The sequence below is a fragment of the Tubulanus polymorphus genome, chromosome 8, assembly GCF_964204645.1.
Source record: "Tubulanus polymorphus chromosome 8, tnTubPoly1.2, whole genome shotgun sequence".
NCBI classification, from domain to species: domain Eukaryota; kingdom Metazoa; phylum Nemertea; class Palaeonemertea; order Tubulaniformes; family Tubulanidae; genus Tubulanus; species Tubulanus polymorphus.
The window spans coordinates 12,656,758-12,682,165 of NC_134032.1; the positions used below are offsets into that span (position 1 = coordinate 12,656,758).

A 25,408-nucleotide genomic window follows, 5' to 3' on the forward strand; every position below is an offset into this window, starting at 1 on the left:
GTTGGTTTGTACCGGAAGACAGAAACCTCTGACGCAGACGATTTGGAGTGTTTTCAAGTATCTCAATTTCAAGTATTTCTATACAAGCGCCCCTCCCCCTCCCCCGTTCTAACAGACACGACCTTACACATGTTTTCGACAGGCATTCGCCATCCTAGGTCGTCAAGAAATCGTCGATTGCTGTGCGCTATAACTCCTTGTAGAATAGACGTGATGCAGAAAAGGCAACAACAAAGATTGAAACCCATTACCAAAAAACTTAAAGTATCAGATTTATTACCAAGAATTAAAACCAAATGACGAATAACCAAATAATGAAAAATTCTTTTTAAACTGAGGGTAGCAAATTATGTAACTGTGAAAAAATAGATGTGATCAATTGAAGTTTGTGAATATCAAGCAGTTTTGGAATATCCGCGAGAGATCGGCGAGATTTGCTCGAGCCAATAAAGGTTCTAAATTCGAAATACAAGCGTTCCCCCTTGGAATATTGCAAATGTGAATGTACAAGACAGAAGTAAAGATTTTTAACACACATGTGCATAAGATACTTAGGCTAAAAAAAAATTGATACCTTGTTTCTCCGCTCTGCTGAGCTTAAATGTTGACCCGGCCGGCCGCCTTTCTAGCCTATACATTACTTATTTTAAAATCGTGATCAATTTTACCATAACAGACCCGGCCGCTATAGAAATGAACTGTTTATAAATTTTATCATATTGTACAAAAATGACCCGGCCGCTGCGGAGAAACAAGGTATCATTTTTGTTTAGCCTTAGCTAGATTTTTTTCCGCGAGACAAGAAAATATTTTGGTGAATAACCACTTTTGAATAGTGAAGGTCTAACAGTCGTTTCTCCGATGGGCCGCTCGCCAGGAATCGGCTGATCGTTTTTTTCTCTAGAAATTAATTACAGTTAATTTAATGAACTACTCAAGCATTTCTCATCGTAACTCCTTGATTGAATTATACCAATATAACGCTTGAGTATACACAAATTAACACCACAAAAACAGACTCTAAATTGTGGATACGTCATCGGATCATACGTTATGCGCGGGCGACACTTCAAACGCCGTCCTGTGGAGAGGTTAATGAACAATCCGAACGATAGTCTTGCGCGGAGACAATAACAATAACAAAAACAAACAATACGACACTTTTTGGGTGTACAATAGAGGCTTGGTCCTACATTGGGGCAGCTGGGTCTTAATTTCAAAAACTTCCTCAGAATATACATGAAAAATGAGGTTTTAGTATTACCGTGTATTCTATAAACGATTTCTTCGTTTAATAGTCCGCAGTATATGTTGCGCGTTGAAAGTATGGTGGATCTTTTCACAGATGCTGAACTGGTTAGGCTAAACAAAAATGATACCTTGTTTCTCCGCAGCGGCCGGGTCATTTTTGTAAAATATGATAAAATTTATAAACAGTTCATTTCTATAGCGGCCGGGTCTGTTATGGTAAAATTGATCACGATTTTAAAAAAGTAATGTATAGGGTAGATAGGCGGCCGGCCGGGTCAACATTTAAGCTCAGCAGAGCGGAGAAACAAGGTATCAATTTTTTTTAGCCTTAACCTTGAGGATAGTACGTCTGAAGACGACGTACAGTCGTTTGAGTAGCTCTACGACACGATTCATGCATGCACCACTGGCAGGTCTTCAGCAAACTGGCCGGAGAAAATGTCGGAGAAAAGATTGCCAAAGATTGCCAGCACCCGCAGTCGGTCCCCCATCGAGGACAATCGTAAATATCAACACGTCTCCCCAAGACATCCCGGCCAATGTGTGGTATAAGCTGTTTCAGTGCGGGATTCTCAGTTTAGAAAAAAATTAAAATTAATTCATGAGTTCATTAATTCATTTTCTAAGGGCAGATTTAGGGGGGTGGACCGGATGGTTTGGTCCACCCCCTTCAAAATTCGAATGTGCCCTCCAAAAAGGCTGAAAAAATTTTAAAAAGACTAAAATAAACAAGAAAAGCCCCTCTGATTGTCCTGGATATTCTGTGGGAGGGCTAGAAGAGCCCCTACCGATGTATTTTGCAGCCCTCGCATTGCCAAATCTGCCCTTTCAAATTAGGTGCCCTTTCCAATTTAAGGGTCACCCCTTTCAAAGAATCCTAGATCCGCCCTTGTTTTCAATGAGTTGACTCTACAAAGTACGTATCCGCACTCCTCGGGAAGTTAAATCTTCTCCTGTACAGCAACTAGCCTACATCAGTAGATATGGGATCTTCGAAAAATTTAAAGCCCGTTTTTTCAGTGTTAAAAATTTAGAGCTTTTTTCACAATTTTGGGAAAATTATTTTAGTTTCTTTTTAGTGCGACGCCGGATGTGTCTGTTCTTGATAAGGCTGCCCGGAGGTTTCGACCGCACGTCATGGTGCTCCGGCGTCACTACTCGTGAACTGGCTTCTCGGGTGCTTATGTCATGTTTCAGCTTCGAACGACACTCACAGTGACCTTGCGTCTTATCGTCAACAACTCTAGCGCGTGTACTTTAGATGAACCCTGGCTGATAACCGTGGTGCGTAGACACCGTTTGATGCTAAATATAAAACTGATCGAGGCAAACACTATAACGACTCCCGGCGACCCGACGCCTTCTTAGACTTCTTTTGTGATGATATAAATAGCTGAACCGGATACCATCCTACATTCCATAGATGCGTCGCATGGAAAGGGCCTTTGAATATTTGTTTTTCACGGGGATATTCATACGTTTATACGTAATAGCGCTGCGTCTGTGGCGGCGGCGGCACACGCTCGGTCCTGCGCTGTATGTGCCATTGTGAGCTGGTGAGTAGCGAGTAATCGCGCGTTGTCAGATTTACACTCCGGCACCGTCTGCCAGAGGCTTCGAGTCCGTCTAGTGCTGAAACTACAATATGGATATCGTGTTGTTTATTGTCGGATTTATAATAATACTGATTGCTGAGAATTACGCGAAAGAATACACTAACAGACCCGGTAAGAAATTGCATAGCCATATGAGAAGAGTGCATTGTGAACACCAACGTAAACAGTTGTTGCGGTTGAAATATTTTCCTCCCATAGACCTATGAATTTTATACTCCAAAATTCCATCTCCAGTCGAATATATTTTCATCATCTTTTAAAAATTCGATTTAAGCGTAGGCGATTGTATAGTATTAGAAAGTACACGAGTTTCTTGCATGAGACCCGCCAAGACAAACAACAACGAACTACAATGTAGAACTTTCCAGTCTAGGGGATCCCTAGTTAGTTACCTAATCGTTGGTGGTAAGCTTTTTATAATCGGAAGGGCTTATGTGGTTTGTGAAAATATCCGATCGTGAAACTAAACCACAGTCAGGTCACTGACTAAGGGAATCCCCGTAGGACAGTACAGGGAAGGGCATCTAGAATGATGACCAACGGATGCTAGTTGTCAGTTAATGCCATTCGATTGTCTACAATGCCTATAAAGTAATACTTAAATTATCGTATGTATTATACTTTCATTACTAATGGTTTCATAATGTGGTTTATACTGTAGTAGCCTACGGTACGCTGTACATAACAGTGTGTATTGCGTATATGCGCGAGCTTTTAGTCTATGCTAGATATTATCTGGTCTACTTTTAATTGGTGTATATGTATACATCTGCATTAACTATTTTCATTACACACAGTTAACAGAAATGGAATATCTGGGCCAATGGGACAAGAAATTCACTAGACTATTGGCTACGTAGAAAGTTTTGGCCGCCAATGTCCAAAAATTCTCAAAGGTATAGATTGGAATAGACGTCTCAAGGCTTATCCAAGTTGTTATTTGTTCCATTGATCAATGTCGTCACCAGCAATATCAATCAAATCATATCGCGTTTATATCAATGTTGTTTCATCAAAAGTGTCCATACGCTGGTAAGTTTGCGGATCTTTGTTGAAAGCGTTTGCCATACCACCAGTTTCACAATCCCTGCAAGGATTGCTAGATATATTGGCTGTCTCCCACCGAAGCTCACGCCAACTTTGAACCTTTGGAGGGAAAAATGTTCCGTAGGAGAGTCTCGCGATGCCATCCGGTTGAACTAGTCAGTAAGTTAGGATTGGTGTGTTTCCAGAGACATCAAGAAGTTGAATCTCGTACCAGAGACTGTCACGGTGACCCAGTCCCAGTAAAACCCCCTCTCGTAGCCAGAACAACTCTCGTTTAAGCGCCCATGCTGCTTTGGTAGTATCGGCGATACGGTCTCGCATCTCGACCGCGGAAGTGCACTTTCCAAAACAAATAACATTGAACTACGAGCAATTATAATAGCATTGAATAAGTGGTTCAGCTGAACAATATTGGTTGAAAGGTTCTGCGTTCCGAAGTGCCGTGTGCGTCGCTGGTTTCGTAGTAAACAAAACAATCCAGAAATCAATTAACCCTATACGAGACACAATACGTGTATTGCGCAGAGCGAATTACTAGAATTCTCACGTGGTAATTTCGTATTCAAGAGTCAAAGATATAAATACACAATGAAACATCGTTATAACGAACTCGCTTAAAACGATTCCTCGCTGTAACGAACTGAGAATTTCGTCACAAATTAAAAAACGATTTTCAGAATTTCATACTGGACATAACGAACTATAATCAGGGATAATGCGCAATTCTTGATCCGGTCTTCTCTGAAGTCATGGGATTCAGGGTTCGGCTCCTTTTTCGTCGTGCGGCGAATAACAAGTTTCCCGAGAACGACGAATATTCCTTTTTTTTCACCTTAAAAACTTCTTGGAATCTGACACGAGTGAAGTGCACTGAGGTCTTACCGACTGCTTTAAGAGTCATTTGCCAAAGACAGAAGGCAGCCTCGGGGAAGACCGTTGCGGGACGCACTTGTTGGTAGGCCTTAATCTTAGTCGAGTAAAATTAGATCCATCCGTAAGTAAAAAGCGTCTATACCATGATACAGGAAGCTGCGTGTATTGCGTTTAAGCTGTCAGTTCCAATTTCTAGTATTTGAAGACGTGGGTTAGCTTGTAACATCGAAAGCGACTGTGGCGGTGCCTTGATGAGGGAGGGAGTCGTTGCTGTTACACCTGGCGCTGAAGTTGTGTATTTTTCTCATACGGACGTCGATTCCGGTCACCTTCGAACAGTAAGCCGCTTGCTGCAGAAGATCTATGCTAGCCGCTCGGGGAAACCTGGATCAGATCGGGATCCATCGTGTTGACAACCGTTTTTGAGGCTGATTGACGGCCATGTCAATCAGCTTAGTATCCTAAAAGGCGTTGAATAAGATTACCTCGATTGATAGTGTAGATAGTGTAGGGACTAAAAGAACGATATTTTCTGATTTTCCACTGCTCCGTTATCCATACACAGTGTTTATACATGACCAGAAAAGAGCATTAGAAACCTTGTCTAGATAAAGAATAGGCATTGATATGCAGAGCACGCAGAACAAAAACAAGATTTATTTTTTAGGCTGTTCATGTTTGTTTATCTTTCATGTGGACACAATTCACATAACTTTCAGGATTCCGATGCACAGCTATATCGGGGCTCAAAAAAAAAATTTTGGGACGTTGAAATAATAATGTTTTGTTTACCGCTGTGAAAACAATTCTATAGGCGAAACAAGTTTGACCTTCGCAAAAACGAAAGCAAAATTCATATGCCAGTGGGAAGTCGTGCACAGAAAAACAAAACAATATTCAAGGCCACACACATACAAACTTGATCATGCAAAAACTACATTTATATCGCAAAAACATAGCGAATGTTTTGTGTTGTGACTCGGGGGGAATCTTCGAAATTCTCTCTAACAGTAATACGAGGCGTTTATAAAGTGTTGTTTATTCGACACCTTATTTCGCGCAATCAGTCGTCACACGATGTGAAAAAATCTATACCGATAACAATGCATTTTATCTACAGCTACTGCAGCTTGTCTTAGTCGATACCGGTTTTGACTATGGATATCACGTTTACCGTATATGTTGGAGGCTATACTTAAGCATATCAAAATAACGCTTTGAATTTATGTGGATATTGATAAAAATATTTCACATATATAAAAATAGAATGTGCACGTATTTCCTTGTGTAATTCCGCCACCTTTGATCAAACATTTTAATCACTGCCGGGGCTTTTTAAGTTGGGGAAGGGGGGGGGTGAATTGTAGCTTAGATAATCCATCCCGTACCAATAAAATATAGATAGAAAAGGGTGGCAACTCGTATCCAGACACTTCAATTTGAATTGGCTATAACTCCTAGAATGTTCACAGGATTTCCCTGAAATCTGTTCATGTTGTTCACAACATTCTATATTTTTAAAATAGGTCTACTTAAAAGCCTTTTGATGACGTTTCATAGCTCAAAAATGTGATTAAATGCGACGGAGATCCCTCAAAGTATCCAGTACGGCAAATGGTATAGTGGCAGCAAATATCCTCTACCTTTCAACTTTGAAGAGCCCCTGAAAAGCTTTGTAGATATGTATATAGTACCTGGGATATTGGATGATTTAAGTTACTATTCGCCCCAAACCTAAGTACGAGCCACCAAGGAATTAACTATACTCAAAATGATATGTTCACGAATTTTCGAGGTTTTAGTGAGTGAACCTGGATTAATCGTCTAAGTTGACGATCTTAGTAAATTGAATCGGAAATTGGGACTCAAAAATAGTGACCACTTATGTATTAAATGATTATCTGATGACAAGACTTCTCAACCGAGCGCGACTGCAATCGATCAACACACCGCTTAAGACGGCGGATTTTTCAAAGATCTATTTGGAAAATCTTCTCTGATTCTCGCAGTAACAAAGGGTGGAATAGCTACCGATCAGTAAAAACATGAGTTGACTTCGACGGAGTCTCACGGTGAATTTATTGGAATTTCCTACGGATGTTTCGCATATCAGGGATATCAGACACGGATATTGCTGGCAACAACAACAGCACAAGCTGTCACCGCTCGTTTTAATTCAGCCAACTGTTCGCCAATGACTCATATAAATACCTCCCTACGTAGACTGAGCCGTCATTCTGAGTCTTAACAAATCCATTTTAAGAGTCCACGTTTTTTTTTAAATCTTAAAATAGGGATTGATCCCGTTTTTTTTATTTGATTGGTAGATTTCGTTTGATTTTTTTGATTTGGTGTCCCTTACAAGCCCATCACACCTGAGCATTGAACAAAACTGAACTGTACTTCACATTGTGTTAGGTAAGGACTCGAGAATTCAAAATGGTCACAAAAATGCCCTGTTTTAAAACTGTCGAATATAGCCCTCGTGTCCAACTCCCCGATTTATATCTTTCCATATATAAGGATTCTTACATTTTCACCTGATGATTTTATTTTTATCATCTTTCCCCTCCTCTCCTCTGCCTGTCTGTCTGTCTGTCTCTCCCACTCCATCCGAAGGTACATGTTGATTGATAACTGCTTATGGTATTATCGATTTTATGATTGATTTACGATTATGTGTTTGTGCGCTTGAGAAATTTATCCCGTCGACGAAAGATGATAAGCTCTTATTACTTAGCTTATCAGTGAACGACTTCATCTTATATACGCCGTATTAGACACTTTCTTTACAAACAGAGCAATCGTCTTAGTCAGTCATGCGATGCTTCCCTATGAAAGTTAAGATCCTTGGACTTAATTAGAATGATCTATGTTGTTCTTCTATGGCGGCTGTGGTTGTTTTGGTTGGTTTATTCTGTTTTACGTCAATATGTTGGCCTGGCATAAATTTTCTACACTTTCATGGAATCAGCTGACAGCTGATGGGACCACAGAAAATATCATCAATTCCTTTTCTCTTCTTCGTCAATAGCAGCCAACGTTACGAGCAAGAGCTCAAGTGATCAAACCTCTGGGTTACATGTATTTTCGTGTATTCCTGGGTTCTATATTCTCGAGTTAACGTAAATAAACGCGCCCGTGGCTACGGGGAGGGGGGGGGGTAATTAAGGGGGAGGGGTCGAGTGCTTTCTGCTTCTGATTTACTCATGCACGCTCTACGGGAAGCTAATAAAACTGTCGTTGATTTTACGTTTGCATCGTTTACGCAGCAGTTGCGTCAATAAAACCGGGACTGCCCTTATATATCACCCTATGACGTCAATAAAAACCGGGACTGTCCTTAAAGATCACCCTATGACGTCAATAAAAACCGGGACTGCCTCTATAGATCACCCAATGACGTCAATAATTACGTATAATGAATATGTTGACTCATGTTTAGAAAAGATGACCGCCTAATCATCAGAAAATGTGGATATAAATCATTAATGACGTCACTGATAACCCCTTGATGAAACTTTCGAAATTGACGAAGCTTTCGTGAAAAGGGCTGAAATAATACTAATGATGTAAATGCATCAATTAAGCTAACCAGAATGGTAAAAAGGACATATACCAATGTATCCTTCCATCGAGAAACAAGGTTATTCAAAGATATCATATAATGAGGATTTTACTTGTAAACGGCAAATAACTGGACGAGTCGAAAGAGATATTCTTCTTGAGAACCTTCTGTCAGAATGATTCGAACTCAGTGGTATAGCCGGTATTCTGTGGAGGGATAGTTTCTGGCGTGTGTCAATTTTTCAATGTTTGTAAATTGCTTTTTATTTTCGTTGCAGACAATTCTTTTCCATCGACGAACCTAGTAGCCAACCATCACGTGACGTGCGGTGACCATCTGCCGGGAATGTTTCCATCTAAAACCTGGACCTGCAATGATTTCAAGTAAGTGCCAATATAATGGTCCAGAACCATATTTGCGTGGGTTTAATTTGACTCGGGATCCAGTTCCAAGCAGTTAACGTCATAACGTCATAACGTCATAACAAGCCAGTTTTTTACTCTTTATCGACGTGAATTTTCTCAAAGACGTTAATCTTGGTTATGTTGGAGCTGGTTTCTTTTTAACTTGCCGATTCATCAAAAGATTGCTGTTTTTTCCTGCCCCAAAGATTTTACATATTAACGTAGAGTGAATCACGATCTAAGATGCTGATAATTGAGCTTTAAGTCTCATCTGTATTCTATGCGCGAATTAAGCTTTCTACCGTTTTTCGTAACGGGATGAGTAGCTACAGATCCGTGCGTGATCTGAAAGCAAATCGCTACTGTGGCAATTGAGGATCCACCGGTGTGGCAATCGTGGATTCCAATTGTGGCAAGTGAGGATATACCAAGTGAACTAGTGTGCAGTAGGATATCGACTACAGTGGAACCTCGTTACAGCGAATTTCATGGGACCAGAAAATCTGTCCGTTATAATCGATAGTTCGTTGTATCCAGTATGAAATTAATTTAATTGTCTTACTTGGGACAAACTTCTACACATGTATTTGTTATTTCCGATGAATCGTCGTATCATAGTTCGTTATAACGAGGTTCCGCTGTACTGCGGCTACTGATAATTCCACTCGTAGCAAGTGAGGATCTGATGTGCAGTCGGATCTTCCGTGTCTTGCACCTGGATGATTTGACTATTCTTTTCAACGTCTGCTTTGTTCTCCGAACCTTCCCAAATACTCTACGAGTTCCGAACCAACACTTCTTTATGTTTGTAATCACGCTTTGCTTACTTGATTTCCTTTTCTACTAGTTACCTACTCTTTCTCTCTCTCCCTCTTCCCTCTCCCCAAAACTCGTTTTTGAAAAATTGTTTGGAAGTGGAAAAAATCTCAATAATCTAAGTCAATCAAAAACGAATTTATTTTCATCAAGTGTTTGTCTGACAATATAACGGCACCGTCTTGATTTTTTTCAGGGTCGAAGGAAAGCGTTTATCGTACGGTTACTTACCGGGGTTTGGAGCCACGGATCGAAATTGCGAGGAAGACAACGGCCGGAACGATATAGCCGCCATTTGTCGACATCTCCTACAAAATTTAGGAATAACCGACCCCTTATGGGGCGCATTTGTAAGTATATATGATAATTTTCGGTATAGAAATCGCCTGAACCGTATGCGCGTGCTGCCCCCTATTGTTTCAAAGCGGCGAGTTTTATGTCGAATATTTCTACATTTGAAATGAGGGACTTTTTATCTGGGATTTTGAGATCTTTTTGAATCGGTTTTCGGCTGTTCACTGAGAACGTGAACGTTTGTGGTCGATCGTCGCACAACTTAGTCGTGGCATCGTTTCATGGTTTCGTCAGATTTAAATCAGCACGCGTCAAATTTCATCGTCTGATCCAAAATAATCGATATGTCGTTGTACTAATTGTACATACCCTACTTGTCTCTCGCCTCTTTCATGATATTCTCACTACTCTCTCATCTCTCTCCGCTCCTCTCTTCTCAAATTGTTCCCACGTCTTCCGTTCCTCTTTGAGAAATCTTTTTCATTTTCTATACCCTCTAATTCTCTTCGACCTCCCTCTCTCTCGTTAGGTGAAATCATCATTATACGTATGTTATTTTTCCTGTGCGTGACGAGCGACTATACGCGAACCAAATACAAATCTGTTTTGAATGCAGAAATGTATCTCCCGAGACATTTCATTTACGACGACTTTCTTCTCACATTTCTTCTTCTCCGTTCCCAATCGTCAACTCTCACTCCCTCCCTCCACCCCTCTTCCATCTGCACGACTAACTCTCTCTCTCCTGTCTCTCTTGCTCTCTAGTCAATTATTATATCGCCATCTCTATCTTCTCCCTCTGGTTGCTTCGCCCTCTCGTTCTCCCTCTCTCTCTCTTCACTCTCAGCTGATATGAATGATTCATTACCTCGGTTCATGTTTCGGTAATGGAACTGTCAAAGTGAAGGGCATGCGCTGTGAAATTTGATATTTATGGATTTAGTGTCTTTACATAGATGAATCTTGTGCTCGTTGTAGATGTAACTGATTGTACAAGCGGGTTTCTATGTAGGCCAATGTCCCCAAGGTCAAGACACATGTCTTACACTAGAAATTCAGCTAGTTGCCTATACAATCCGGTGGATAGATGTGAAATTAGGATATTGCTCTGATGCTATGTGTTGCTCCCACCTCCCGATTAACAAACTATGTAAAAGCTCCTCACTTGGGAAGCGTAACTGATATGGAGCAGAAAGCAGCTACCACTATCTCCAAACTCTTTAAGGGACTGTAAGGAGATATGTGACCTTCTACGTGATGAAGTCATCTTTGAACGGGAGGTATGTTACCTCCAACAAGGGGAGGTATGATAAGATTTATAGCTCCCGTTCAGAAGTATAAAGGTGCCACGGAGGTATGGAATGATGTAAACGAATAGCTAAAAAAAGCGCTGCTGTGAGGATTAGTCGTATTGAAGCACCTGTTTTGTAGTGTTATTGATAGGCTCGAGATTAATTTGCCGTATTTCAGCGAAACGTCGAAATCATGATTAATGATTAACGATAGCAATTTGCCGCTTGTCGCAGGCAATTCCTGTCGCATTCACTGACAACCTGTCCCACCGTGGGCGATTGCTAAGTATCAAGAGACAAGGAGAAAATGGGAACCCGTATCCCCGTAACGCGCGATAAGGGGGGCGGGGAGGAGCGTGACCATCAGGAAATCTATACCAGTATGTGATCCGGATGGGAACAGCAGGTTGCGAGCGGCAAATTTCGTCCAAAAAATCCACCAGCCTGCCCACAGCTATACTGTATTGAGTTTTTAGTCACAACCTTTTAGTCAAACCTGTAAAATGCACGGTTAAAATGGTGAACTAATTCGGCAAATTCTTGAGTCCGTTGAGAAAGTGTTATTATGATGTTTTCTGTCACGCGATTCTACGGCATTTTGTGACAAATTGCTCGGTTCTACGGAGAAAAGATTGCGTGAGGAGACGTCCGTTAATCTTTTGGAGTGTTTATAATATCGACGTCACGATGCTTGCCGGAATCTAGCGAGGTTTACCCGAATCTAACGAGGTTCACCGAAATCTAACGAGGTTTACCCGAATCTAACGAGGTAAACTGGAATCTAATTAGGTTAACCGGAATCTAACGAGGTTAACCGGAATCTAACGAGGTTTACCCGAATCTAACGAGGTTACCCGGAATCTAACGAGGTAAACCGGAATCTAACGAGTTTTACCGGAATCTAACGAGGTTTACCCGAATCTAACGAAGTTAACCGGAATCTAACGAGGTTAACCGGAATCTAACGAGGTTAACCGGAATCTAACGAGGTTAACGGGAATCTAACGAGGTTAACCGGAATCTAACGAGGTTAACGCGAATCTAACGAGGTAAACCGGAATCTAACGAGGTAAACCGGAATCTAACGAGTTTTACCGGAATCTAACGAGGTTATACGGAATCTAATGAGGTATACCCGAATCTAACGATGTAAACCGGAATCTAACGAGTTTTACCCGAATCTAACGAGGTAAACCGGAATCTAACGAGGTTCACCGGAATCTAACTTCTTATTTGAGTCATGATGTTTACCGCAATATCATGAGGTTTGTTATGTGAGTCACGACATGTTTACCGGGATCTCGCTAACTCGGATTGTTTTCGGATCCCTGAAGGAATCGCTGTTCTCGTTGTGTCCTTGAGTTTTATCTTTGAAAAGTCAGTTCGATAACGGACTCGCAATGTCTCTGTCTCTCAATGCAGGCAACGTATTTCTTCCCTTCATTCCTCATTATCCTTCTCTCTCCACCTATCTCTCCATCGCCCCGCCTCCACTCCCCAGCCTCCATTTCCTCTTTGGCCCCATTCTCACTGTCCTCCTCCTCTTGTTCATCCTTAAACCCACCGCGCACCTTCGCCCCGATAGAGCATATAATCGTTCAGTTTTACAGTATCCTCGGTATAATCATCATTTTCAAGTCGTACTGAATCGACATGCTTCAATAACGGTTTTCTGTGATATCGTTGATCGAGATAAAGCTGGCGAGCGCTTGAAGTTATCGCGCAGCGTGTGATTGTATACGCGTTTTAGTGAAGAACTGCCACGTGAATAATTGATCTCCGATAACACTTTAACCCTTTCGCATGGAATGCATTTTCAAGGCGACAGATCAAGAAAATACCACGAGGGCGTTTCGACTTCCTAAAGCTTCTTAGGTTGCGGCATAGCCTTGTTGTTATTCAGTAACCTATCCGTGGATTAGTTTCACGATCGGGTATCTGAGGAAACATTGATTAAATGCTCAAAAATGTGTAGAGTATCGCTCAAATCTTTATGGTACCCGCGCTGGTAAAAGCTTGCCGCCAACGATTGGTTCGTTTGGCTGTATAACTAAATGGCTACAGAACTCCAAGGTTGAACTTCAGTTGTTATATGATTAGGAGAAGTGACTGCACCGGGATCGGACCAGCAAGCGTGTTTACCAGTAGACCAATAGAACAATTTGGCCAGTGCGTAGAACTATAACAGAAGGGAAGGCCGACTCGTGACGTCATTAATACATTGTCTTATTCCGTAATAGTTCTCCGTTATAGTTTAGTTGGCCAGTACATCCTCGCTTGCCAGGGTTCGATTACCGTTTTGACCGAGTTAGATGTAAAATAATGTTTTTTTCTGTGTTATTTTCAGGTGTCGAATATGAGTTGCGAGAAGAGCCCAGAAGAACGACTGATATTTCGTAATACGAGCAAATATCACCAATGGATGCAGGAAGATGCCGGACACGGCTACGTGTTGACGTTGCAGTGCATGATAGCGCCATCTACCTGATCTATTGCGAACTATATACATTGTATTTATACATTGTACGAATAATTCAAGGTTTTGGTAATTCAATGTGATAAAGGAACATTTTAAATGTCTCAAGGAGTTGTCGGAAACCTAAAAAGTTTTTGGGTGAATTCTTAATTATAGTTTCTCCTTAAAGAAATTGCAAGTTGTACAATGGATGCCCTCCGAGTTGTGGACAGGAGTCTCAGCTATGAATACATGACTGAATGCGCATCCAATTTGGAGTCATCCATCTCGAAAATAACTATTAAGTCACTGAACATTGTCTCATAATCATTAATGACAGGACCAGCCTATTTTTTCTAAACTGTCTTCGATGACTGTTGCGTCGAAATATTTGAAGAGTCGAATCTGCTGAGTGGACTAGACCGAACCATGGACTCTAGAATGACTCAAGAATTCGTCAGGTCGCACTTAGATCCGACGCGAGTCTCGGCCTTTTCGCAATGCGACCTGAGTGTTCTTATTAAAGACCTAATTGCAGACGATTGCGTGGGATCTTAGTGCGGTCTTAGTGCGACCTGACTTATGCGTAAGAGTCAACAGATGATATATATTTTTGTAAATTTGATCCAGGCATGATGCAGGATGCGTCGGTTCTATCGCTTTAATAGTTGACTTTAGTTAAAACATCGCAAATCATCTAATTTTAACTGCGAAGTCCAACCTAACCAGGAACTATCGAACCGGATACTGAGGTATAATTATATAAAGTAAGGTGAATGATGTATATATTTGTTTATACCTAAAGGCATTTCTGACGTTCTGAAACATTTCCATAGATTTTCTAACCGTAGAATTCACTGTTAGATTTCGCTAATGATAATGATGATGATAATAATAAAGTAATACCTATGTCAGAAAGAGTTGGAAAGGTTTCCTTTAGCTGAGAGTATATTTTCAACGTTTCCACTATATCCCGATAGTCATCTTCGGGAATACTGAATTCGTGATATAGTCGAAATGTTGAAAAAAAAATCATCGAGGGATTTACCTTCGATAATTCGGAAACATCCCGGTCAATATCGGTAATCGATCCAAGTTGATCAGATCGAATTGAGCGGGGTGTATCCTGCATCCTCCCCCGGCAGGGATTCGAACCTGGTGGCATCGAAACTCGCCGGTACGGAACCCTGACACACTACCCAAAATGCGCAGCCTATAGATGATGCCACTATTAGCCAATCAGAAATCTCGTTTTATCTTAGCCCGGGTTTTTTCTAGTTATAGTTTATCCGTGAAGTTTGCTTGAGCGATTATACAACGGGCAATCTGATTGGTGCTGCAAGTTTTTCTGCGGTAAACCTGGGGTTCGCACCGTTGCTCAGTGTAGCGATGCCATCAGATTCGAATCTTTTCCGAGGGAGGATGGGTCTACTGTTAGAACGGAGTGATGTGAACGTAAGTATAGCTTTTTGGAATCCCAATGGCACGTTTTAATCGTTAATGTACTGTCAAAATTGACTGTTTATTATTTGAAATAAGAGATTATCAATCTACGGAGAAACATCCGGCATTTGAGAGATTAGCGGATATTAAGACGTTCGTTTTTATATGAAAAGATGCCGGAAAATGTAATAAAAAATCGATTGAAATAGAACGTGCTGAGGGATGATTAAGATAATTCTCTCGGCATATTGAAACGGATTAAATTTGAAAATCCCAGTTTGTGACGATGAAAAATCCTAGGTGTATCATTACAGAATATGATTGAAAGTGCTCATTACCAGAAATCTCCGGTGAAAATAGCCAGAAAAAACTAATTTGAAAGTTTATTATTTCCTTGAAAATAGCGACGTTAATCATATGATGTATGTATTGCTTAGAATTTTCGATAATGTATAACTTGGTAAAAGATATTACAGTGATGTAGTGCACACCCATTTAAACACTACCTTAATAATCAGAAACATTCATCATGAAAACTCATTAAATAGAAAAACACTCCATTATTCACAATTGTTATTTCTAAACGCCACTATCGATGACGTAGTACACAAAGTCATCACCTCTTAATGCGGACTCAGATCACAAATAGTTACTGTCAATATAAAAAGCCCGTTGTTGTGACGATTTTTACAGCGTCAGGAAATCAATTATGCAGCTGTAGCGGCGGGAGTATCTCAGCTGCGTAGAACTGATACCTGTAGCGTACGAATCTGTAGCGTTTTACCTGTTATTGCATCCTCGCTTGCCAAGGGCCCAGTATCACTCCCGAACTCGCTTCCACCAGCCCCCTGGCCTCACGAAGCGTGATTTCATTACTGGCGCTGTTGCGCATGAAGTCATATATCGATTTGCGAAATACTTCCTTGTTCGGTAAAACATTCGCTGATTGGTCCATTTAACGGGAAAACCAACAGAAGTCTACTGTCGGTTTGTTACAAGCGCTGTGATTGGTACGACCGGATTCTGGTCGGCTAGTAACGACTCCAACGACTCGTGAGGTCAAGGGGTTCGGGGAACAGCTTTAGCGTAGTGGGTTCGAATCCCTTGACGGGTGAAGATGCTGTTATTGTAGCTGTAAGCATCGACAATCAATTTACTGTAATTGGAATGAGCTTGTTAATCAGCCTTTTTTCATAATGATTAGCTAAACGAATTAAGATACAATGTACTGATATATCAATTTGGTTTTAGTTAATTTTTAACAAGTCGCGCTGATTAATTAGTCGAATTTGATAGATGAAGTGTATTATCGCTATATCAATATTAATCAATAAGTAAATGGATATGTATTATTTTACTTGTTAATAATGAAATGTATTAAATTTTCCAAATATATGATATTTATGTAAAAATACTTGAATAGATTGTTAGCTCTGTTGTTTTACCTCTTTTCAAAAAACTCCATCAAAATGGTTGAATTTCTTTGCGTTGTAGTGCAACACTGCCCGTGCAATATAGAGGACTATCTTGTGACAAGTGAAAATCCACTAGGCTTGCTAGTGTGCAATAGGACATTGTGCCAATTGAGGATCCGTTTTGTTTCAAAGTAAAGATTCAGCAGGTGTCGCTAGTGTGCAGTACGACATTAACAACTGTAGGAAAACTATTTTCCACTCGTAGAAAGTGAGGTTCAAGAAGGTCAGTGTGCAATAGGACATCAACAAACAAACAGTATCTACTACTTGTTAATAGAGGATTTCGCTTGTGGCAAGCGAGTTTCCACATGGTGCGCTAGTGTGCAGTAGGGCACAAATATCCACCGAATTCTGAACACAACATCGAAGTTGTTTCTTCCAATCAAAGACGTATAAACGATACATATAGGCCTACCATCCTCCCCCGGCAGGGATTCGAACCTGATGGCATCGAGATTGCCACGGCACGAAACCCTGCCATAATCGACCGTGTGCGCAGATACATGCGCAGTTCAGATGATGTGATTTTTAGCCAATCAGTAATCCCGTTTTATTTTAGCCCGGGTTTTCCCATTTATAGTTCTTCCTTGAAATTTGCCTCAACGATTATACAACGAGCAATCTGATTGGTGCCGCCAGTTTTCGTTCGGAAAGCTGCGCATGTAGCTGCGCACCCGGTCTACTGATGCAGGGGTTCGTGCCGTGGCTGAGTGTAGCGATGCCATCAGGTTCGAGTCCCTGCAGAGGGAGGATCATAGGCCTACGTGCATGCTTCAATGGACCTCATTACGCAGCTGATTGCGAAGTGAAGCCCCGCTGCAGGTTTCCAATTCCACACAAACTAAACCCTTTGGCTGCCGGGGATATTTACAATACCACGCGTTACTTAATTTGTTATTCGATCGCCGTGTTACAAGGGCGAGCGACATTGCAAATAACCGAAACCGCCCCTGGCAGTCGGATACTCAACCCGTCCCGCGATCACCATAGTAACGAACGTATTTATTACATATGGATATAAAAACCAAACTGTCCCTCTTGTGTTTGCCGCCTTGCATCTTGGAGTATAATCAGGCTGAATACCCCAAGCTTGCATGAGGCATCAATCGTCTGATTCTCGGGTGACTTGCAGTGGCTTCAGTAGAAGTTCAAAATTCTGAAATGGAAATTCGCGCGAACGGTTGCCCAATTCGTCGCTAGGCAACGTAAATTGAATATTGACGTTTGCGCAATCGATATTTTTCGGAGAAATGAAAATAAATGACATTTTCTCTGACATTCAGTAAACACTGACTGAATCCCTCGTCGATGCGCGTTGCGCGGCAACCGACAAAATTGAATCAGCGGTCAATATTGACCAGACGACAGCTCGTTGCTTGGCAACATCGACGAAGAAGTTTGACAACATGAGTTTGGAACGAGCAACCCCGGCGGTCGTAGATTTACATATTACCCGCTTCACGGTAAAATTCTGCCATGAATCATAATCAGTTATTCAAATGATCGAATCTTTCTATAGCGATCTAGCGCAGATTACCTGATTTATGAGAGTAGGGAGAGAGGGGTTCGAAGGAGTAGATAGTACAGGCGGAAAGGAAAAAGGGGAGGGACTAGGAGGGAGTGGAAAGAATAGAGGTCAGAGGAGATGATTCTGGAGGTGTAGAGGGATTAAGAGGAGGATAAAGAAGGTAGGTTGATATTCTTATGCGCATAGAGGCTTAAAAATCTTAAAGCACCTGACAGATTAGCTATCAGAGAGAGAGAATAGAACAAGATGAGAGCGACGCTATGACTTAGTAATTCAAGAGCAAAGAACAACATTTTCTAGGCCACTGAACAGATACTGTGTATGGCGAAAGAAGAAAGTTTCCCAGCGGAAAATACCGTACGTCTTTTTCACTGGCGAAAGAAGATAAACCCGTATGTCTTTTTATCAAATACAGGTGGATTTTGTCAGTCTCCGACATTATCAAATAACATCTCGACATTTGATAGATATGCATTACATGACCTAAGCCATAAGATTATCAACAAAAATAGATACCAGCGCTATGCTATTGATTTCGTTCGTTCTAAAATGGAGTGGATAATAACAATTAATGATAAATAGGTAGTTTTAGACGCCTAAACAAGTGTTGATCCTCCAACAACTGATACATGTAGGTGTGGTTCATTAATATTGATATCTCCTTAGTTAAACTTATTCAAACACTCCTCCATTGGATCAACATTGGCGACAATAGATAACATTTTATGAAATTATATGATATTAGGGCAGTAAAGAGATTTTCAATTTGAATATATCGATAATTGAATTGAATTGACCGGCAACCAGTCTAGTCCGGATATATTGATATTGTAGTGCATATCCTTTCGAAAATGATCGTCAAAATCTATCAAAATATAACCAGGGAAGTATCACACTTCCCTGATATAACATAAGAGTTAGAAATATATTTAATTACTGGATAAACGCACGAATTCATATTATTTGTTGGAACGACAATATTGATGTCGTAGTGCACATTGACTCGCACAATACCTCTTAAATAACGCATTCAATGTGATTCAGTACTGGTCATGCTGTACTGCGTAACCAGATGATATGATCATCTTAGGGATTATCGGATTATCTGGTCTATTTCGAACTGAAGAAGAATTCTGCGTAATGATTGCGCGCTAGTGATTTGCATTTTTGAATTCTAATACGGGTTATAGGCCTTACGTTCGGTACCGGAAGTAGGTCTCAGTTTTCGCGTCAGCCAACTACATTTCAATGAAAATCCGTCGGTTCAAGTTTCCAGTAAGCATTTTCTCAAAAAAATTGGGAAATCTTGGAAAAGGTGAGTGCGTGTATAGTTTTTGAGAAAATGCTTACTGGAAACTTGAACCGACGGATTTTCATTGAAATGTAGTTGGTTGATACGAAAACGGTTACCTACTTCCGGTAAAGAACGTTAGGCCTATAACCCGTATTTGGAGCAAGCAGTAGGCCAGTGTATTTAAGAATTCTGGCTATCTTTGGGAAAGGCTGATGCACGCGCCTCGGGGCGTTCGTCTGGAAGATTTATGTGCGATGGAGCGGATAATCTAATGAGGTGACTACTGTGGCTGTTGTAACTGCTGTTAATTACAGCATAAAACTTAATTAACACACAGACAGATGCCAGTCCCACAGTGTTGCGTGGGTTTGATATAATTCTAGACCAGGTTCAGTTTAATCATGGGCTCTAAAGACCATAGTTTAGTTTGAGCATCGTGCATCAAGTTCTATATCGATTCAATAACCAGTTTCACAGTTGTGCGGGTTTAATCTGATTCAAGACCCAGTTCCACAGTTGCGTGCGGTTTAAGTTGACTATGGATCCGGTTCCAAAGTTATGTGGGCGTACTTGACTGGGCACACAGTTTCACAGTTATGTGGGTTAAATTTAAATGTGGTCATATTTCCACTTGTGGGTTCGGCTTGAGCCTGGCCTGGTCCCGGCTGTACAGATGTTGATGGCTCCATGTACGTCCTCGCGTCTGTTAAGATCTTTTAGAGACGCTACTGATTTGCACCTCGGAGGCATTGTCACTGAAGCCATAAGTGCTGATTTAACGCTGTCTATCATTAGCAGACGTTTATCTGTCTGCCGTGCTAGATTCTCGATTGGACTTCAAGGAATAAAACAGACAATCTCGGCATTGACGTCTCTGTAGAAAGGTGAGAGGATGCCACTTACTGATGTGACGCTATCCGCTATACTGTATCAACCTTTCTCGCACGGAATGGTATTTTGCGAGGCCCTGCAACAGTACAAACATCCTGTCCTAGTACGTCGTAGACACCTGTCACACAATGGAACGCAACCCTCATAGATCAATTCAACCCACACAGGGATTCATACCTGATGGCATCATGGACTCCGCCACGAACCCCTAAAAGGCTCGCTTATGTCGACAAGTGACCTCCTGAACCCATCCCCAGGACCTGTTAAACTTCTGACACTGCCGTAATATGAAACCCTGTCCTCGTAGACCCATCCTCTCACACAAACATTTAATGGTGAATATCATGTATCACATTGTTGTTCTAATCGATGCAATCTTATAACATTCAGATCTGACAAGAATTCTTTTTTCAATATAGACGAAAGAAAACGGAACACTCCCCTCCTTGTTGAACCTACCGCCATCACAGAAATAGATCGACTTGTTTTTATCGTTATCAACATCGAATATCTTTATTTCTATTTCTTATGTGGGATGATGAATATGAACAAAAGCATCTCTCGGCAAATACGCCGACTTCAAAGAAAGGATGAGAAGTAAAGTAGCTTGTCGACCTAAAAGGAACTCGCGTTACTTTGTATTTGAAGTTGAAAGGTGGCGGTACAGCGGTAATGTTTATCTCAAACGACACGTTGTTATTAAAAACGCCTGCGTCGCTTTTCATCTCCGTATCGCAATAATCATAAATGTCTGAGACGACAATAATTCGTATGCCGTACAACGCCGGAGATCTAGCGATGTTAAAGTCGGAATGAAATGAGGAAATGCCAACGATACTGCGCTACGTTGAAGTCTTGAATATAACTACATAAGAAGCGCAATGACGAACCGGTCAAGTACGTATCAGGTTTTCTAGCGCTGGTCTCCAGGGGTTTGATTAATCTTTGTGGTAGCATTCAATTAGTCCTGTTTCTCGTTGATGCGAGGTTCACTGATTCGAACTCCTATGCGCTCATATATTCTGCTATGTTCTCAGTCCTTTATTCCGCTCAATGCTCCGCAGTATATTTTTGCTTTGTGCTTTACTGTAAAGCCCAACGCACTCGACGCAAGGAAACACGGAAACAGGAAACAGTGTTTTGCTATGTCGATGCTTATACGAGAAACGAGAAACATGGTTTCGGGAAACATGGTTTCCGTGCTTCAGTGTTTCCCTGCGTCGTGTGTGCATTGGGCTGCTTTATGATTTTTTCTCTGTATACCACGACCATACGCTGGTATCTTCGGCGGCGTTCAGTAAATAACTTGAAAAAGCGTTAATTGAGCCTAGACTATGTACGTACGTGTTCGACGTCGATGCTAGAAGGCGTATTAGATGCGGAAGTTGGAGTTAATGCAAATGAACGATACTCTCGTCTGGCAGACGAGTGATACTGGGGGGCTGCGTGCGACCAAAGCGAACCGGGAGATAAGCGATAGTTCCAGCAGCACAGCAGCAGCAGCAGCAGCAGCAGCAGCAGCAGCAGCAGCAGCAGCAGCAGCAGCAGCAGCAGCAGCAGCAGCAGCAGCAGCAGCAGCAGCAGCAGCAGCAGCAGCAGCAGCAGCAGCAGCAGCAGCAGCAGCAGCAGCAGCAGCGATGACCTCTACCGAATAAAAAGGGTCTCGAATTGAAGATAGACTTGTTGCAAGTGAGGATCCACAAAGTGCGCTAATGGGTAGTAGGACATGAACTACTGCGGCGATAGAGGATTCCACTTATGGCAAGTGAGGATCCGCTAAGAATACTATCGCGCAGGAAACGACTGCGGGAGGTACTAGGACTCGACGAAAGTGCCACGGAAGGCAAAGAAAAAACCAGATATGAAGGAACAAAAATTACATCGTTTTTTGCTAGACTAGTACATTTATTCTATTCCAACAATTACCAATTACGTTTAGTGAATTTGGGTCGGTATAGTCCATTGGATTGACGAGCAGTCCATTCCCAGTTTAGCCCGTACAAGGGTAGCCACACGTTGTACATGTGCAAGCAGCTGAAAAATAAAATGAAATTCACGAACATTATCTAGATTGGATCTAAGTCCACCTAGTAACCCCCCCCCCTCCCAAAAAAAGAAAAAATTCCGAATTTCCAATACTGGACTCGGTTTCTTTACTCGTTTGAATGATGCAACATTGAGTCAAAATAAACTAAAACGAAAACGTAAATCGATTTCACAGTCGTTGGTGAAGGCCAAATTTGATTCTAGAACTTTGTTGTTGGATCCATTTGAACGACCAGAGTAATGTAGAATTCCCGGTAGGTGGCACTATAAATGGATCCGTCACAGGCTGACCTCAGAGTAGCTCGGGATGAGGATGTTGGGGTTGCATTCAGCTCAGTGAAGGGCCAGTTTGAGTCCGACTGATCAATTAATTTTCCTAAATGTCGCAAAATCTATACATCATGGACTTGTAGATATCGCTAAGAATATTATATGCATATTAGAACGATAACCACACTCAAACGTGGTGAACGGATAATAAGATAAAATCCCACTATTTACAGATTACAAGAATTTAAAAACAAGAATTTATTTATTAAATCTAAAATATTTAAAAGAGACGACGTTTCGATCTCACCCTAGAGATCATCGTCCTGCCAACACCTGACGATGATCTCTAGGGTGAGATCGAAACGTCGTGTCTTTTAAATATTTTAGATTTAATAAATAAATTCTTGTTTTTAAAATTCTTTTCATCTGTAAATAGTGGGATTTTATCTTATTATATGCATATATTTGTCGCTCTATTCTTTCTCCTTTTCCTTTATTGTTTTACTGTTGATCCTCATTTTTCATTTACAATCATGTACTTTCGACTATTGATAGATGAAATGAATTTGGATTTGCTATGGCTGCTTTCAGTGCTGTCTCATTGCGGGGTTATATGTGGGCTCTTGTCCTTGGTAAGTTTTGGGAAACCACGATCCGAACGACGTCAAGCCAAACAAAACCCGGAAATGCAATAGGTAGACTTACGTGATATTCCACCGTCATTGCCATTGCCATTGCCATTGCCATTACCATTGCCTCCGCCATTGCCTCCGCCATTGCCACCGCCATTGCCTCCGCCATTGCCCCCGCCATTGTCCCCGCCATTGCCATTGCCGTTGCCATTGCCATTGCTTCTGAGGTATCTGCTTACTGGAATAATAAAAAGAGGAAGAGACTCTTTTGTCTGCTCTGTCCTTCTATTGTTTTTCAGAATGATATTTAGGGGCTAGTTCAATTGACAATGAATTGAGTTAACCCCAGGTTAAAGTTTATATCAGTCTTTAGAACTGGCCCCTGAAGTTCGTTGCAAAGTCAATCTGTATCTGTATTATAGAACTACGGTCAATGAACAGATTTTCTGGCACCTGAAGTTTTTAGAGACGCTTATGAGTATCGAAGAGGGGGATGTGAATCGGATGGAGGTTCGTCACCACAAGATCTCGACTGGATAGAATAGGTTAAAACAAACTATCGGTTATAGCGAACAGGTTTTCTGGTGCCTTGAAGTTCATTGAGGAAACATTTCTCTAGAGAAACTCTCGGTCGTCCGGTTTTCCCCGGGGTGGATTAAGGGGGTTCAGAGACCAAGAAAAAATGTTCATAACATGCTTAAAAAGTTGCACAAACGATGGCAAATTATTGTTGCAAATTTTTTTTTTTTCGAATCGCCCTCGATACCTAGAAAAATAAAAATTCAACGAAAATGATTTTCAAATTTCCCCCAAATGTAAGTGACCCCCATCCCCTCCCCAAGTAGCGGCATCTTCTATGCATCCTCTGTTCATCTACCACGTACATGTACAAATAACTTTTGTTTTGGGCACCCTTTTCCGGATCCTCCCATTTTCCTTACCTGCTCCGGCTCGCTTGTTCTCAGCGAGCGTCAGTGCGATCACCAGAGCTGACAGCAGCAACGAAACTATCAATGTTCTCGATGTCATTGTGAAGTCGATATACAATCACCATCGTCTCCGTAGTCAATTTTATACAGATCCATGTCCCATCCTACGACACGCAACGCAAGGAGATAAAATGCAAATTTGCATTTGCGTGCTTGCGGTGTGCGTGTGCGTTCACAAAATCATTCCGGTTTTTTTCAATTGACAGACAGATTGTCATCTGGACCCCGCGGCCTGATGCCATTTTATCTATCCAGTCGGACTATCATCCGTTTCTGCAACCGACGTCTGCGGGCCATTTATGAACGTGGTATTTTACCATTTTTTATGTTATTCACGTCTGTGGCTGGATAACTTTGTAAAATCATTTTTGTATTTTGTATAATCTCAGTAGTAAACGCTTTTTAGCTATCTTACACCACTATCTGGCCGCTTAGGAGCCGGGTGAGACCACGAACCCCTCAAATATCAGGAGTTGACCCAGTAGCCAAAGCTCGTGCGAAAACTAGTTAACCTACAAAGCACTATTCGTTTTGTTGAAATAATATCAAATACATCATGAACATTGTGATTCAGAAATGAAACTGTTCTTTTATGTTATGGATAGTGAAGTTTTCTATTGTGAATTCCACCACGACGGGGTACTTAAAAAACAATAGATCATCTATACCCTGTCTTTGGTCGTCTGTTTCGATCAGCTGCCAGAGGAGAATTAATATTTAGAGATCATGTTTACCAATTCAAATCTTATTCAAATTCACAATTTGTATTTACTCACTGAATAAGATTCTAGATTCAACATTTAACGGTTTTGTTTGTCTAGATTACCCATTTAAACACGAGATTCTATGGTCATTTCTCGGGGAACCTTGGCAATTAAGCCAATAACTAAACATTTCTTCAGAAATCATATTGTTGAACTGTTTTAAGTAAGTATTGGCAGTACCTATTTAGTCTAGCTATTCGTGAAGTCGGTAGATATTTCTGGATTCTAACTCCTGATAATTCAAGATGTTGTTCTGTACTCTGACAATCTTAGTGTTGATCATATCTACGTCTGTTCGAGGTAATTTTTTTGCGTTATTCATTACACACTTTGTAGCTTTCATCTGTAACTCGACTACCACGTCACGCCACGTCAAAGGCTTTATTGAATACATTTAATTCCGTAGCAAATATCGTGCAGGCTTACAACTGCGGTAGATATTTGATCATTTTCTCGTTAA

At 41.2% G+C, this 25,408-nt stretch overlaps 1 protein-coding gene across 1 annotated transcript; it reads left to right on the forward strand.

Annotated features, from left to right (window-relative positions):
* Positions 1 to 2,541: 2,541 nt before the first annotated feature.
* LOC141909821 (uncharacterized) lies at positions 2,542 to 16,447 on the forward strand. Its single transcript, XM_074800459.1, has 4 exons — positions 2,542 to 2,978; positions 8,633 to 8,738; positions 9,772 to 9,925; positions 13,509 to 16,447. The coding sequence occupies exons 1-4, from the start codon at positions 2,897 to 2,899 to the stop codon at positions 13,647 to 13,649; spliced, it is 483 nt and encodes a 160-aa protein (XP_074656560.1). The 5' UTR covers positions 2,542 to 2,896; the 3' UTR covers positions 13,650 to 16,447.
* Positions 16,448 to 25,408: the final 8,961 nt, after the last annotated feature.